At 39.5% G+C, this 15,119-nt stretch overlaps 1 protein-coding gene across 2 annotated transcripts in view; it reads right to left on the bottom strand.

The window, feature by feature from the left end:
• The window catches only part of GOLIM4 (golgi integral membrane protein 4), a 75,937-nt gene that overhangs the window by 18,615 nt on the left and 42,203 nt on the right, over nt 1-15,119 (bottom strand). For both annotated transcript variants that reach the window (XM_061194509.1, XM_061194508.1), the window contains exons 2-8: nt 14,080-14,154; nt 12,749-12,798; nt 10,691-10,744; nt 9,244-9,394; nt 5,391-5,473; nt 4,470-4,553; nt 1,133-1,291 (exon numbers count right to left, since the gene is read on the bottom strand). In XM_061194509.1, the coding sequence (XP_061050492.1) occupies nt 1,133-1,291; nt 4,470-4,553; nt 5,391-5,473; nt 9,244-9,394; nt 10,691-10,744; nt 12,749-12,798; nt 14,080-14,154 (656 nt within the window). The remainder of the gene's footprint in view (nt 1-1,132; nt 1,292-4,469; nt 4,554-5,390; nt 5,474-9,243; nt 9,395-10,690; nt 10,745-12,748; nt 12,799-14,079; nt 14,155-15,119) is intronic.

Genomic DNA, 15,119 nt, shown 5'->3' with positions numbered 1-15,119 from the left:
GTCACTTATCTCCACAACATCCCCGTGAGAAAGGTTAGAGCAGACGACTATTATCTCCACCTCCCAGATGGAAGAACTAAAAAGTCTGAGTCATTAAAAGATTAATCCAGTAAACTGGTAGTTAAACTTAGATAGAGAATAGAACCAATTTCCACACCAGGGCTCTGGTTGTGCTTTCTTAAGTTAGGAGCAACAGAAGACCCAGACAAAGAACAAGCATCCAGGAGGATACAGAATCTGTCTGTGAAGGAATGCTTTGCTCAGACTGAAGATTCAAACGAAGTCCACTCACTTCAACTTAATTATTCCCATAAGGTGATAAGAAGGTGAGTTGGGGAAGGTCTTCTCAAACATTCATTGTTTAAAATGACTTTGTTGGGGTTAGGATAATCATACTTGCCATTTTTATTACAGGTGTGATTGCATAAACAACTCTGTAAGAATTAATCATATGGGCGACACCACTTTTGATGTTTCACTTGGGAGATATTCTTAAGCAACAAGGTTTAATTTTATGAAGAACAGGAATACAAAAAATGGATTCTGTGACTAGCACTTATACTCTTGTAGTTTTATGAAGGCTATATAATACAAACTTTGACATATTTTGTATGGACCAAGCACAGCATCAAGTTCAAATATATTATCAGCTTTAACACTTAAGTGGGCTGATTGTCATACAATATCCTCATGATCATTTAACCTTCTCACTCTATCCCCAATCCCCCCCCCAAAAAAAACCCTAAAATATTCAGACATAACAGCTCCTTTCAAACAAATATACCCACATGAAGAAAGACAAAACTAGTTCAGTCTTTTCCAGGAAACAGAACAGCAGTTCTCAAAGTGTGCGTCCCCAGACCAGCCGAATCAGCTAGAAATGCAAATCCTCAGGTCTCACCCCAAATTAACTGAACTGTAAACTGTGGGCTGGGGCCCAGTTATTCTTGTTTTAACAGCCCTGCTAGGGACTCTGATACATGCTAAAATGTGAGAACCGGTGTTCTGCAGTTAGAGCTGGCAATATTTAGAGCAGTTCACCTGAGGACAGCTTGACAGGGAAAGCACAGCTTGACGGGGAAAGCACAGGTCAGCTTGACCTGACCACAGATGACCAGTTCATGCCTCTTACCTCCCGAGGCTCTCCGGGTAACTTGTCCCTTCTTGCGCTGACACCTTGTGGAGAATGTGCCACCTGGGTAACATTTTGCTGCTCTGTTTGTTCTGGTTTTCGAAAGCTTGGAATCCTATTCAGAGTATCTTTCAGTTGTTTATATTCTGCAACTTGAGTCTGCATACAAATTGCACAATTGGATGCAAATTGCACAATTTGAGGAGGGAAAAGGATATCATTCATAGACAGTTCACTGGAAGACTAGACAAAAATATTATACCTAAATGCAAGAAAGGATAAATATGCAGACTGCTTCCATGCATTAGCTATACTTACTTGGACATGCTCAACCATTTTTAAGCACATGCAAATTAGAGTGAAAGGGAACAGAGAAAAAGTATCTAAGACAGATGTTAGTTTCCCATGCTACACTAAACTAAGTCAGGATTTTTATATATAAATTTCTAGTCTAAATATCATTATTAAAAGTAAGACAGCTATGCAATCAGTTTTATGACATTAAACTCTATTTTAAAATTCCACAATTATATAAATATAAGTGCAGATTATCTTTTACCAATATGGTCTGAGTAACACTTTTCAGCAGAAAAGAACCATAGGCTTCCAATAAGTTAACTGAATATATATGTAAAATCATTCAGGCCACCCTCTTCTTCCAGTCAATATGTGCTCACATAGGGTCCCTTCCTCTCCAGAACGCTTCCTGTATTGTGCTCTGCAGTTTTGGAAAGCAATTGCATAGGCATGAAATGAGGCTGGATTTTTATTCTTCAATTCTGAATGCCCTTTTCTTCTAGAGCAACAAAGGCACTAATGAAGGCATAGGTTTAGAATATACTCATATACTCATATGTGTGTACCTGTGTGTATATGTGATAGAGTGTGTGTGTGTGTGTGATATTTTTAATACAAGAAGCTAGTAAGACGGAAAAAATCAAACACTTTAAGTAGGAAAACCAAGAGACTATACTTAGCTCATCATATGCACCAACACTGTAACCCTAAAACAGAAATATGTGTGTGTAAACACACACTTACATGAACACAAAGCACCCAGAAATCTCTTCTGAAAGAAAGAGCCTGCTGGCCAGGGCCGCCGCCCTCAGTGTGCACAGCAGAGCGGGAGTCGAGGCTGGTGAGTCGTGCTCCTGCGGCCACAGCTGTGCACCTGCACGGTGCTCTCCCACCCCCTTTCTGCCTTTTTCTAATTCACACAGAGGTGCAGAAGTCCGCTTGCTAAATCTGTCTCAGGGGAGTCATTTGAACAAAGGCATGCCATACGGCTAACAGTGGCCCTTAGCCCAGAAATCTACCAAAACATTTGCAAACCAACTTTGGAGGTCAAAGAAAAAAAGATGACATCCACACAGTGATACTTTTAATAAGATAAATATTCTAGTCTTTCTTCTTTCTCCTCCTCCTAGACACATAACCTTTGAAGGCAGTAATGCTGTGGTTCTCAAATACTAGCGTGCATTAGGAATCATGTTAAATTATGGAAGGATCATGTTAAAAATGCAGGCTCCTGGACCCCCCCACCCTAGAAATGATGATTCAGTAGGTCTGGAGCAAGGCCCAGGTAACTGTGATACAGGGAGTCTCCACAAATTCCAGCTGAAGAGTTAAGTGTGACTTTGATGTCCGGATGACCTAAGCTTCCAGCTTGGTTCTGGGCAATGATTTGGGGCCAGCTACAGTACTCCTTTTGACCTTACTTTATTTAGATATAAAAAGGATACAATATTATATAACTCAGTAGATTGTGAATAGTAAATAAAATTCTGTACATAAAGTTATTATGATAATCCCTGATAAATTGTAAACTCTCAAATTCTACTCTGTTCCTGCTTTCTCCCGCCCTTAATTATTACATTTAAAAATCAGGTTGTCAAGACAGAATCTCATAACATGATTTACATGAGAGACGTAGATGCCTGAAATAGCAGTTGTTTTCTGAGCAGATCTGGGGAAAGTTTTAATACGGGGGTAAAAGAGCAGGAGAAACTTGGAGGCCCCACCCAAAAGAACCAAAAAGCTACTAAAAGAAATAGAAAATCATATGTAAGTTAAATAAAAAAATTTTTTCTGTTGCAAAACCTTGTCGGCAATACTCCCAGGATGCTTACGACAGAATCTGGTTTTGGTCATTAAATGAACTATTTTACTTATATTTTTCTGAATTTTCAAATTGTTGCTTAGTCTGATATTTATGGCTATTATAGTACATAGAGTATTCAAGTTGGTTTGTCACATTTTTCAGTATGAAAAGCAGCCTCAGAGAAAATAATAATACTTGGTAAAAATTTTATAAAGAAGGTTTTGAATGTAATAATATCCTCTAAAGTCAATTTAATTTATACCCATGGAAAAAATTACCACACAGCTACAGTTTTGTAGGGAGATAATCAATGACTGCCTTGCAAAAGGGCCCCACAGACACAGATGCTACAGCCTCTGAGATGAATCAGGGCCCAGCATATGATTCTTTTAATAATTTTATAAAGACAAAAGATAATACATGGTCTCCTGGTAAGCACAGATAGTTGGTTTTCCTTTGCCCTTTTCTTTTAATTCTTCCAAGAGAAGACAAGTGAAGACCGGTGATTAAGAAGACATAGCAACTAAACTAGCCATTCCTATTTCTTTGCTTCGACTAGAAAGCTGTAAAACACTCAATGTGATATTACTTTAATAAGCTCTCCAACACTTGTATTTGTTCATTTGTTCATTCAGTAAGTGTCTACTGAGGGCCTGCCTTGTGCCGAGGACTGTTCTAGGCTTTGAACAAATGAAGCTTACGACTCTCGTTTTCCTTCTCTATTGACTTGAGAGCTGTTCTTATTTCCTGTAATTTGACCAAACAACACATAAGCCTAGTCCCAAAAGCAGTGTGTGCAGGCTGCAAAGCTGGGAGCAAGGGAGGGAGGAATAAAATATAGAGCTTGACAATAATTTATTTAGGTAGCTAGCATCATAAAATCCTACAGATCATATAGCGTGCGTCAATACAGGTCATACGGTGGCAAAAGACCACATATGTGGGATAATTTCTGTGACTGAAACAAGTATTAGACTACTGCATGCAGGGGCTGGAGGAGGGTAGAAAAAGTAATATGCACCACACTGCCAGTGCAAAAAAAAAAAAAAAAAAATCAAAGGTTTATTTAATATTCTCTTGATCGAGTTTTGAAAGCATGCATGATCTTCAGGATCAGGAAAGCTCCGTCCTAAGGAACTCAGTGAAGCCTGGCCTTTAAGAGACTACACGCACAGAGGAATTCAGAAATGTTAAGTAGACTTAAAAAGAACCCAGAGAGGCCGCTACCCTTCTAACCTGTGCAGCAGCTAGTGCACTCTTGTGGTCTTCCAAAGTCACTACAAGTTGTTCATGCTCGGAGAGTAAATTCTTATGCTGTTGCTACACAGAAAAGAATTTTACAGGTTGAGTTTTAACATTCTAGGACAAACTCTTCTTGGGCAGACAGTGGCATGAGCACCCAGATGCTGCTTGCTTGCTGGTTTGTTTTTGCAGTATTTGTTAAGTTCCAAAATCTTTGTAGAGGGAAGACTATGATTAACGTAGTATTCCACAATCTAAAACGTGCTACCCAAATATCACAATCACTTACAGTGAGATCAACACACACAAAAAAATACCTCTCATTATTAATAAACCTTTGTAAATAAAACGCTTATTAATCTAACAAACCTGCAACATTACAGCCATACTGGAAATAAGTGAAAAATATTATTAATAATATTTGAATTAACATTTTTATTATTAAAACATTATAACAGTAGTGCAGAATATTTGAAAAATAGATGGGGAAATATATAATCCCACTATCCTTAAATAAGTTACAAACGATTTTATATGTTTCCTTTCGGTCTTCTCTACATAATTGTATATAGCTATCATAATAGCCTGCATTCTATTTCATGTACTTATTTTTCACTTAAGATGTTAAAGGTATTTCTATATTGCCAAAAAAAAAAAGCTTATTAAGATTCAACCATCTAGCAAAAGAATCATTTCAGTACTAATGGAAATGTTGGGATTTCCGGATCATCGTTTAGCTTATGATGCAGAAGTGGTAAAAGTATTGGGCCTGGTCCGGTTTATGCAAAGCCCAAAATAACAGTGTGCATTGTAAAGCATGTCAAATAGGGAACGACTTTTAAGGTCACTCTACAAAGTAAAGCAGGCAAACACTAAACAGTCAAATGCTGGGTTTTTTTGGTTTTTTTTTTTTACCTTGACATCTTGCAGCTGTGTGTGCATGTCCTGATGCGCTCTCCTCAGCTGTCTGTTCTCTTCTCTCAAATTGTACACGGATTCTATTTTAGAAAAAGGAAAATCATGCGTAAAGCCCTGGGCCTTTGGGGCTCTTGATTCTATTATTTTCACATCTAAAGCCTCACATAACTTTTTCTAGGACTGTTTTGAACTTTGACAGTACAATATTCCAAATCAACAAAACCTATACCATTTTGGGATGCGGCATGGATTCAGCTGGACAACCCAGTACAATCTGGTTCAGTGGTTTAAATACATTTAAACAAGCTACACGTCGCAGAAGTTAAGGATTTTTAATTACTCCTGTGCTGAAAATGAAATGTTTCTGTTAAGAAGCAAACCCTTAGGAATGAAATGTAATGGGTAGGAGTCATCTAAGATTTTGATCTCTTCACAAATTAAAAACAGGGCTATCAAAAAGCAAAACCACATTTCTCAGAGCATGAATAATTTCCACAGTCCCCAAAAGGTATTTCAGTTACAAAAGCAACTCAAGAAATAAATAAGAGACAGAGAGACACCCCATCTGCTCAAAAATTCTAAATATATTTTCTTTCTCCCACCATTGAGTTCTTGACTGATCCAAATTCTCCCTCCGATAGCTACAGGACAGTTCTTTCCAGGGCTACCATGTGAGACTGCAGCAATCAGAGTGAAGTCTTCAAACCTCCTGAACCACAAGCTCCACTGTTCGGGGAACAACCTCTTGCTAATTTTCCCACATTTTCTGTATCTGGATGCTATGGACTGGCAGCGCTTGGGCCAAATCCAACACACAAACATTTTTTTTGGCCCCTGCAGTGTTGGCCTACACATAGTGTCTTCCACATTTGAAGAGCTGTCACCATTTAAAAATCAAGAATCTGGGTCTAATAAGATTCCGGCAACATTAGGCCAGTTCTCATGAGACAGCACTCAGCAGAAGTTAAATGGTGGCTGGGTGACCATAATGACTCATTTCCAACGGGAGATACTGTTGAGAGTGAAAGGGGTGCTGTTAAGAATTACGCTGGGACAGCAGCAGGTGTGGACCCGCACTATGTCGGGCAAACCGTCCCCAGAGTGGCAGCCACTCGCTGCAGGCAGAACTTTATGCCTCCAGGGTGGCCCTCGGCACAGAGGCAAAGTGCCAGTCACCATCCCGCCTCGTACTTTCTGTCCACTTTCACTCCACTCGAGTCCCTGCTTGATCCCTGGGCACTGGCTTCGTGACTGGGTTTGGGGAGAGATCAAGAACAAGGTGGGAAATGTGGCCAGTGGTTGGGTTGTCCACCTACACGTCATACCGGATTTTCTCAAAGGTCAAAACAGGACACTGTGGCAACTGAAGAGGACCACAAGTGTGTCATCGGCTGGATGGGCCCTCAGTCTACACACAGGCACACATGCACTTGAAATACCCGAACTTGGCTGACTTTTAAAGGAATTCAGTTTATAACCTTAATGACGGTGTCTCCTGTGCCTTTGCTGTGTGACCCTGAGCAAGTTACCTAACCTTAGCAGGCCTCAATTTCTTCACTTGTTAAATCAGACTAAATATAATGCCTACCTTGCAGGTTGTTATGAGACTTAAATACGATACCTGTACGAAGAGTTTCCCCCAGTACTGGCACATGGAAAACATTTGTTAAGTGTCAGCTATTATTATAACGATAATGGGAAGAATAATCATCTAAGTTTATATGTTATCAGCTCATAGCTATCCATATTCTAAATTCTAAACTCCCTCCTCATGTCATAGTAACCTGCCAAAGGCTACTCGGACTACACACGTCATAGGTTTGCCGCTGCAGACCCGCGCCTATCACGATGCGTCTATCTTTAATTTACTATCAGGGACCATAATCAAACAAAAGTGCTGATGTGAAAATCACTTATCAAAGTGTCATCAAAGGCACTGTCACATTAAGTTGTTTGAAGTCTCTCTGAGAAACTTCTTCCAAAAATTAATTGATACCAAAAATACCGTTCTCTCTCTCTCGCCCTCTGTCTCCATCTCTGTCTCTCTCTGTCGCTCCCTCACCCACCAAGGTATTGGTAGATTCTCTCTTCTGATGACAAGAGCCCTATCACTTACTGTATTTCTCCTTTTGTTCTGGGTTCCAGGAAGCTCAGACCAGGCCATCAGGCTTGAACTATCTGAGTATGCAGAACTCACAGACAAGTATCCTCCTATTTTCCATGGTTCTGATTTCTTGTTAAAATTTTACTATACATGGACTTGGTTTCAAAGAAAGGAGTAACTATAGAGTAGACACAAGATAATATGCCTTTTAGGGCTATTACTAAAATTGAATGAACTAAATTATGTAAAGCATGCCAAGGTCAGGCACCTAGAAAATTTTACTTCTCACTCCTTAATGGATCTCCTTAATATCAATATAATTAAATATATTTCCTCAGCTTGGCTCAGGTTTGAAAATGCTAAACAGTGGATCCTACAAGTCAAATGTCCTCCTTCACCACACAAAGGTGTAGCATCCCCAGGGTGGCAAGTGCTGTCTGCGCACTGGAGTCTTCTGGCTCTCTCTTCCTTTTACCACCTTTGTAAGGACTTTCAGTGTTTAGTCTCTTCCTTTCTCTATTTTGTTATCTTACTGACTCCTCACCACCTGGCTCACCACCAACAAGCCAAGTCCCCTACATGTCTACATCTCTTGGGTGTCATCTGCTGACATCTGGCTCCATCAAGACTACCTCAACCCTTTGTAAACTGCCTCAGTGGCTATTTAACTCCCAGGTGCCTTTTTGGAATACTTACAGACAAAGTATTCCTATTATTTTGGAATACTGTTATTAGCCTATTATTTTGGAATACTTCGAGACAAAGCATTGCAAAAAAAAAGCACAGAAAAGTCCAAAGGACCCTTCACACGGTTTCTTTCTATGATGACATTTTATATAAAACCAGGAAATTGTTCTCCACCCGTGTTTTTGCAAAGCACCAGGATTTCACCCGTGTTTTTGCAAGCACCAGGATTTCACCCGTGTTTTTGCAAGCACCAGGATTTCACCCGTGTTTCTGCAAGCACCATGTATGTTTTTAAACCAAATCTCACACTTCAGATTTATTTAGTACCTGGATAGGTGATTGTAGAATATGCTATTGCCCTTTTCCAGAACTCACATGTACTTAGAAGTGATATATTTTGTTCCATATTACTATGAAAATACCTGATGCTGATGGTGGTTAATATAGATTGAAGGTCTACCATGTACCAGTAACTGTTCTAGGTGCTCTGCATAATGTAATCCTCACACCAATTCTACAAGGTTGATACTTTTTATGAATATCCCGCTTTTACAGATGAGGACGGTTTACACTACACAACTTGCCTGTGGTCATATATAAACTAGTCATTGAAGAGGCCAAGATTCACCAGGGCAGTCTGACTCCAGAGCCTGAGCTTTTTGAAGCTACTATTAGCGATCAACAGGGAGTCTTTACGCCCCTGTGGAGATTTGGAAATGCATCACTGTAACTGGGGAGCACTGATGGCATTTTGTGGGTGGGGTCAGAGATGCTAAATGTCTCACAACACACTTAAAAAGAAAACTGTCTTGCCCAACATGGCCAGTGTGCCCCGTTGAGAAACACTAAGTATTCTATTCTGTTTCCCTAAACAAACCCAAAGAGGTAAGTATAAGTGAGAAGCTTCATAAAGAAGTAAGAAGTAACTGGTAAAGGACCACATGTAATGTAATCAATCACCAAGCAACAAACAAAATAAAACAAAAGTCTATTGTTCTATTCAAACGTTAATATGAGTATTCGTTTCCATGCACACTGACTAATTAGGTTTCCAAATACCTTTTAGCTTAGAAAGCTCTTGTTCTTTCTCTTGCTGCAGCTGCAGGTATCTCTGCTTGTGGTCATTAAATGTCCTACTGAAGTCTTCTCCTTGCTTGCGGTGTTCCTCTTCCAAGTCGCTGTGCTGTTTCTTTAGCTCCTCATGTTGACTCTGCAAAGATGAAAACTTTAGCAGGGATGTACATTCTCTAAATTATATCAGAATCTGTCTCTCGATAGCGTAGCCTTTCTCTTGCCAGAAAGTAAGCACAAACGAAGAAGTAGACTTAGTTTTCCTCAGCTTGCTTTGAATTTGTGCAGCTCCCTTCCATTCCAAATGAATAGTTTGTGATCATGGCCAAAAATAATTTTCTCCTGAATTTTTAACATTAATGGGAACAACAAGAAGTTGGAAGTTTGCATGAGAGATGGAAAAGGAAGGGATCTGGGGAAATTCCCAGGGACTCAAGTTACTGTGGAAACAGGGTAAAGCTAACGAAAAAATTACCCCTCCGTGGATACTCTAGACTGCCTCTTTCAATCTGATGTTTTCCCGGCAACATTTTTTATTTCCCTTCTTTGATTTTCAGCCTTCCTGGTAACCCAGTTTAAAGAAGGGGGGAAAAAAATTTTTCCGTTTGGGGGAAGTAATAAATCTATTGCTTGTAGAATGATTCTTACGTATATTACTCCTGATTATAATACTGTAATCACAGTCTAGATAAATTCTACATGCTTAATGTGAAAGGGTGGTCTGCTTTAATTCATGTATTGTTTTCTTGATAACAGGAAAGATGCTGGTTTCAATAAAAAGCATATGCCCTACGGATATAGGAGAAAAGACAACACCAAACAAAAAGCTGGGGGGTAGGGGCTGGAGACAGTGGCGTGGTTTTCCCTGCTGTGCAGGGTGGCATAATGTCTGCTGCTCATCTCTTCTGGCCTAAACAGAAATAATGCATCTCTCTCTCTCTCTCTCTCTTTTTTTCAATTTTCCTGACACAATAATGAGTTTTATCCAAGAACCAAGGAAGGAGAATCTTTAAACATAAATTGTGCTCCTGTGGTAGGCAGAACACTTATTACACATTAGTAACAGGAAGGCAGCATTTTAATACTTCTACTGCCTCCAGCGCGACTAAGATAAAAGAAAATATCTAACAAAAACCACTCTGATAAATTAGATTTAAAAAACAAACAAAAATCCTTAAAGGATAGAGAACAAAATTAAAAATTAGGTGACCAGAGAGCCTGATTTATAAAAAATGTGTAATGAGCTAAATATGTTCTTTGTAATCAGGTGATAAAACATGATGGAGCATTACAATTATATATCACTTTTAGCCAGAAATGACTTTAATATACCATATCACAATACAAATCAACTTTCTGTAAACTTTCCTTGATCACTTAAGTTACTTAGTTAATCCTTTGATTCACTCACGAAGAACAACTTTAAATTACTCACCTTTAACATCTGATGTTGGACATTCAACGCGCTGTACCTGCTATTAGAATCTTGCTGTAAATTGAAAAGCAAACAGTTAACACAAAAATAACAAATTTGGCTCTTTTGCTAAACAGAGCTTAAAGGTCTTAATGGAAGGATTTCACTCATTTCACTTGTGTTAAGTGAAAATGAACTCTCAGCTCAAAACAGGACAATTCTGAGGCCATCTCTTTACTTAATAGCAGAAATGAAGTTTTCGCATTCCTCTAAGTTTGCTAGACTTTAATAATGAAAAATCAGGACATGGAATTATGAAACAGCAGCTTGACAGGGCCCTTGGAGGTGATTTACTTCCACTCTCATATTGAGAAGAAAAACTGAGGCCAGAGGCACAGGGGAACTTGTCCTGAGATGCAGCACCGCATATGGCTGATATATTGTGCCCGGTGCTCCAGGGGGAAAAGGAGATAAACCAGGCCTCACAAGCTTCGCATGGCTTCCGGGAAGGGAGAGAAAAGGCACCTTCCTGCCTTGAGCTTCAGCTGGTAAGAAATTCTACATACGTGACTTTACCCCAACTAGACTCCAACTCACAGAGTGAGAAACAGAAAGGCTAAGGAACAGGCCAGGGCAAACATTTCCTTTAGTAGCAGAGCCAGGACCGAAACTTGAGCCTACGCCTATGGCTGAAGCACGCGCTCCAGGACTGTGTCTCTGTGTGCCAGTGGAGCATCTTCACATGTGGACCTCACACAAGTCCAGTCCTGGGCAACCATAACCAGTGAGTGTGCAAACCACAAACCGCCTGAAAGTTTTCTCTCCCCAGGCTGCTGTGTTGTTCTATCTTATGTGCTCCACTCCTTGCTTTACCCGTCACCGGTACAAGCACAGCCTCAATTACTTCTTTTTTTTTTTTTTTTTTAATTTTTATTATTTATTTATTTATTTATTTTAATTTATTTTTTAAAGGGAACGCTATTTATTTATTTATTTATTTTGGCTGTGTTGGGTCTTCGTTTCTGTGCGAGGGCTTTCTCTAGTTGCGGCAAGCAGGGGCCACTCTTCATCGCGGTGCGCGGGCCTCTCACTGTCGCAGCCTCTCTTGTTGCAGAGCACAGGCTCCAGACGCGCAGGCTCAGTAGTTGTGGCTCACGGGCCTAGTTGCTCCACGGCATGTGGGATCTTCCCAGACCAGGGCTCGAACCCGTGTCCCCCGCATTGGCAGGCAGATTCTCAACCACTGCGCCACCAGGGAAGCCCTCAATTACTTCTTTCTTTCATATTCTTGCAGCTTCTAAAATGAACTGTGTTTTTGCTTTATCATTTTATTTGATCACTTTACCATTTTAATTTGTAATAAATTACATTACAAAATGCACAACAGAACACACACAATTCTGGCTAGGGCTTTTAAAAGCAGGTAAGAGTTGAAAGCCGACAGCCTCCTAGCTATTCAAGGGACAGGCTCTTCTCAGTTTTTAATACCCCAAAACGCCAATGCTTTATTCAACCAATGCTTACATATTTTTCTTAGAGTAAGAGAAAAACTTGTTTTTCTCCAGTTAATTTGGAGTTAAAAACTTTTTAAACTGCCAATATCATTTATGTATTCATTCGTTCCACAAATGTTTTTGAACATGGGAACTCTAGGCCAGGTACCGTGCCAGACATTACACAGCAATGTCTATGCAAGTGACAGTAACGTCGTGCAAAGGCAAATGAAAATAAATATCACATTCTATAGAAAAGAGAGACTACAAATGAATAAATAAGTGAATAAAAATAATCTCTTTATGGTTGAACATTAAGGCTATTTCCAATTTATCACTATCACAGTATTGTGACAAACAAAGGAAGGTAGGTTTTAAAAGAACAGTTTTTAGGTCTTCCTCTGAGAATCTCTTGGGAAGGAAGGAAGGAAAGGAGAGAGGAAGGGAAGGAGGGAAGGAGGGAGGCAGGGAAATGTATTTCAGCCCTTCAATCCTAATGATCAACAGAGTAAAAGGTTTTGCGACTGTATTTCCCCCTCTTTCAAGTTTCATGAAATAAAAAATTAAGGGAGAAAGAAAAACTCACCCTTCCCTTATTTAGTGTTTCTTGTGCTTCTAATTTATAAACCAGAAAATCTAGAAAATACAAAATGGAGAAAATAGAGTAAAAGTTAATTCACTGTGGCATTTTTAGACATCTAAAAGAACATAGGCATACTTTACTCAGACCTAAAAAAATGTTTCAGGTTTAAAACGATCTACTTGGTGACTTATATACTTTGTCTTTTAATGCTTTAGAAAGAGTCGAAAAAAACTGTTATACAATTTTCCTCTCCACCTTAAAGTTGTGAATCTTGTATCAACAAAATACACACTATAACCAACTGATTAAAAGTGCATTTAGAATGTGTACTCGGTGATGAACTGTCCATGAAATTAAGGAGACAAAAAACATGAAGTGCACCTAAGGACAGAGATGATTTATTGCCAGCCACTAGATGGCACACGAAAATCATTCAGGACCTGAAAAGGAGATCAAGCCGTGGAAACCATCTTTAATGCTCTTAAAGCTTTATTATCCACTAGATGGCTCTATAAAATCACTCTGCTTTTGAAGACAAGGGAAATCCAAATCCTATCAAAGCATTTTAATGATCTTAAACATCTCAGTAAAACATCCTAGCCCACACTGCCCTCCTCTGTTCTCCCTCCTTCTACCTCACACCAAGGTAATCAGACGGAACACCTCACTTCAATCTCAAGATTTACCAAAAAGATGAATAAATAAAAATAGAATGCAGGTAATTTCAAATCACAACCTGTATAAGCTCCGTGCTTTATAGAAAAACTCTGATAAAAACCAACAGCATTGCCTAATATCTGTGCTAAATGTTAATTTTTCAAACCAAACCAATCAGTTGTGCCAGTAAAGCCTTTACCACAAGATGAAAACAGGTGTATAACTTAAAAGACATCGTACGATAAGATCAATTCATTACGTTCTAAATGTACATGTATACGTATATGTTTATATAACGTTTGTCATATTCTGGACAATGCATGCTGTTACTTTCCTGGATGCCTGTGGACAGAAGTTTCAGGTGTTAGTAACGTATGCATTGATAATATTCAAAGAAAAACTGTGTATTATTTCCAAAGCAATACATATAACCAATATATGAATGACCTCAAAGTGGCACCAACTGAATGAAAGATTCTAAATCTAGTCTTGAGCAGGAATTATTTTGTCGCACAATGTATAGCATATTGCTTGGTATCTACTTCTCCATCCACCAAATAAAACTGACTTTGGGTGATCTGAAAAATTTCTTAGCAAAAAAATAGTAAAGCAAGTACGTGATGCTTCAAAGAAGAGTATGATAAAAACACAGAACACAAATTACATTATTTATTTACCTTCCTTCGCTTTCTTATGTTCAAGTCTTTCCTTTTGCAAGGATTTCTCTAATCTTGATCTGTGTTCATACACAACTGGAAAAAAAAAAGTTAAAACTTATCTTCAAAGAATTAGAAATTCTAAGGTAAAATTAACATCAATTTTCACAACAGGAAGAAGACAGCTTAGAGTCCTTTCACAGTTAAAATTAAAATGTATGCATTTTAAGTTCCACATTCTTGGTAGAAGATGGAAACAATAATAGACATAATTCTGGGCTGACTCCTATGCAGTCTGCCCCTCTATAAAACCAACACTCTGGAAGAGGCTTCCACCTTCTTGGCCAGCTCCTTGTCCTCCTGCTTCTGGAACATGACTCTCTGTGAGGTTCCAGGTCTCTTCCCGGACAAGCGTGTCCACGCTCACAACTTCAGCCAACATCTACACAGCATTTACCCTCACATCTGTGTGTCCAGCTCCCACCTCTCTCTCAGGTGCTAGGAGAGGATTTCCAGCCAGATATCCCATAAGTACTGCCAAGTCAACATGAGCTGAGTCTCAGTTAAAGATGCCTGGGTGGGTGAGGAAACCTCAGCAGCATACTAAGGTTTGCTGAAAGAAGAGGTGGATTCCGCCATGTCAGGAAAAACTTAGGTAAGATAGCCACAGAGATGGAGGAGGGAGAGACTCTCCCCACTAAAGAACCTATACAAGTGCCCACAAAGGAACAAGTCAGGTTTACATCTGCCATGGCAGGAAACCCAAGGCAAACTGATGTCCTGCTGTAGGACCTTCCTGCACTTTACCAACCCCACCTCCCCCATCTACTCTGAAGTAGCTGGAGTTGCCTGGTGAGTCGGGGAGAGAGAGCAGATGTGTTAGGGGGAAAACAGGCAGAAGCCCATCGGGACTCTCTCCCCCACTACAGGCTTCACATCTACAGCAAACGGGAGCTGCAAGAGTGGGAGAAGCTTTACCTTTAAATGAAAAAAATATGTATTACTACACTGGACTAGACCAGACATGATCCTTACTAAACCAAGACTGTGTTTATGGATAA

This window comes from Eubalaena glacialis, chromosome 6 (genome assembly GCF_028564815.1).
Source record: "Eubalaena glacialis isolate mEubGla1 chromosome 6, mEubGla1.1.hap2.+ XY, whole genome shotgun sequence".
NCBI classification, from domain to species: Eukaryota; Metazoa; Chordata; class Mammalia; order Artiodactyla; family Balaenidae; genus Eubalaena; species Eubalaena glacialis.
This window is presented reverse-complemented; position numbering and strand designations above follow the sequence as displayed.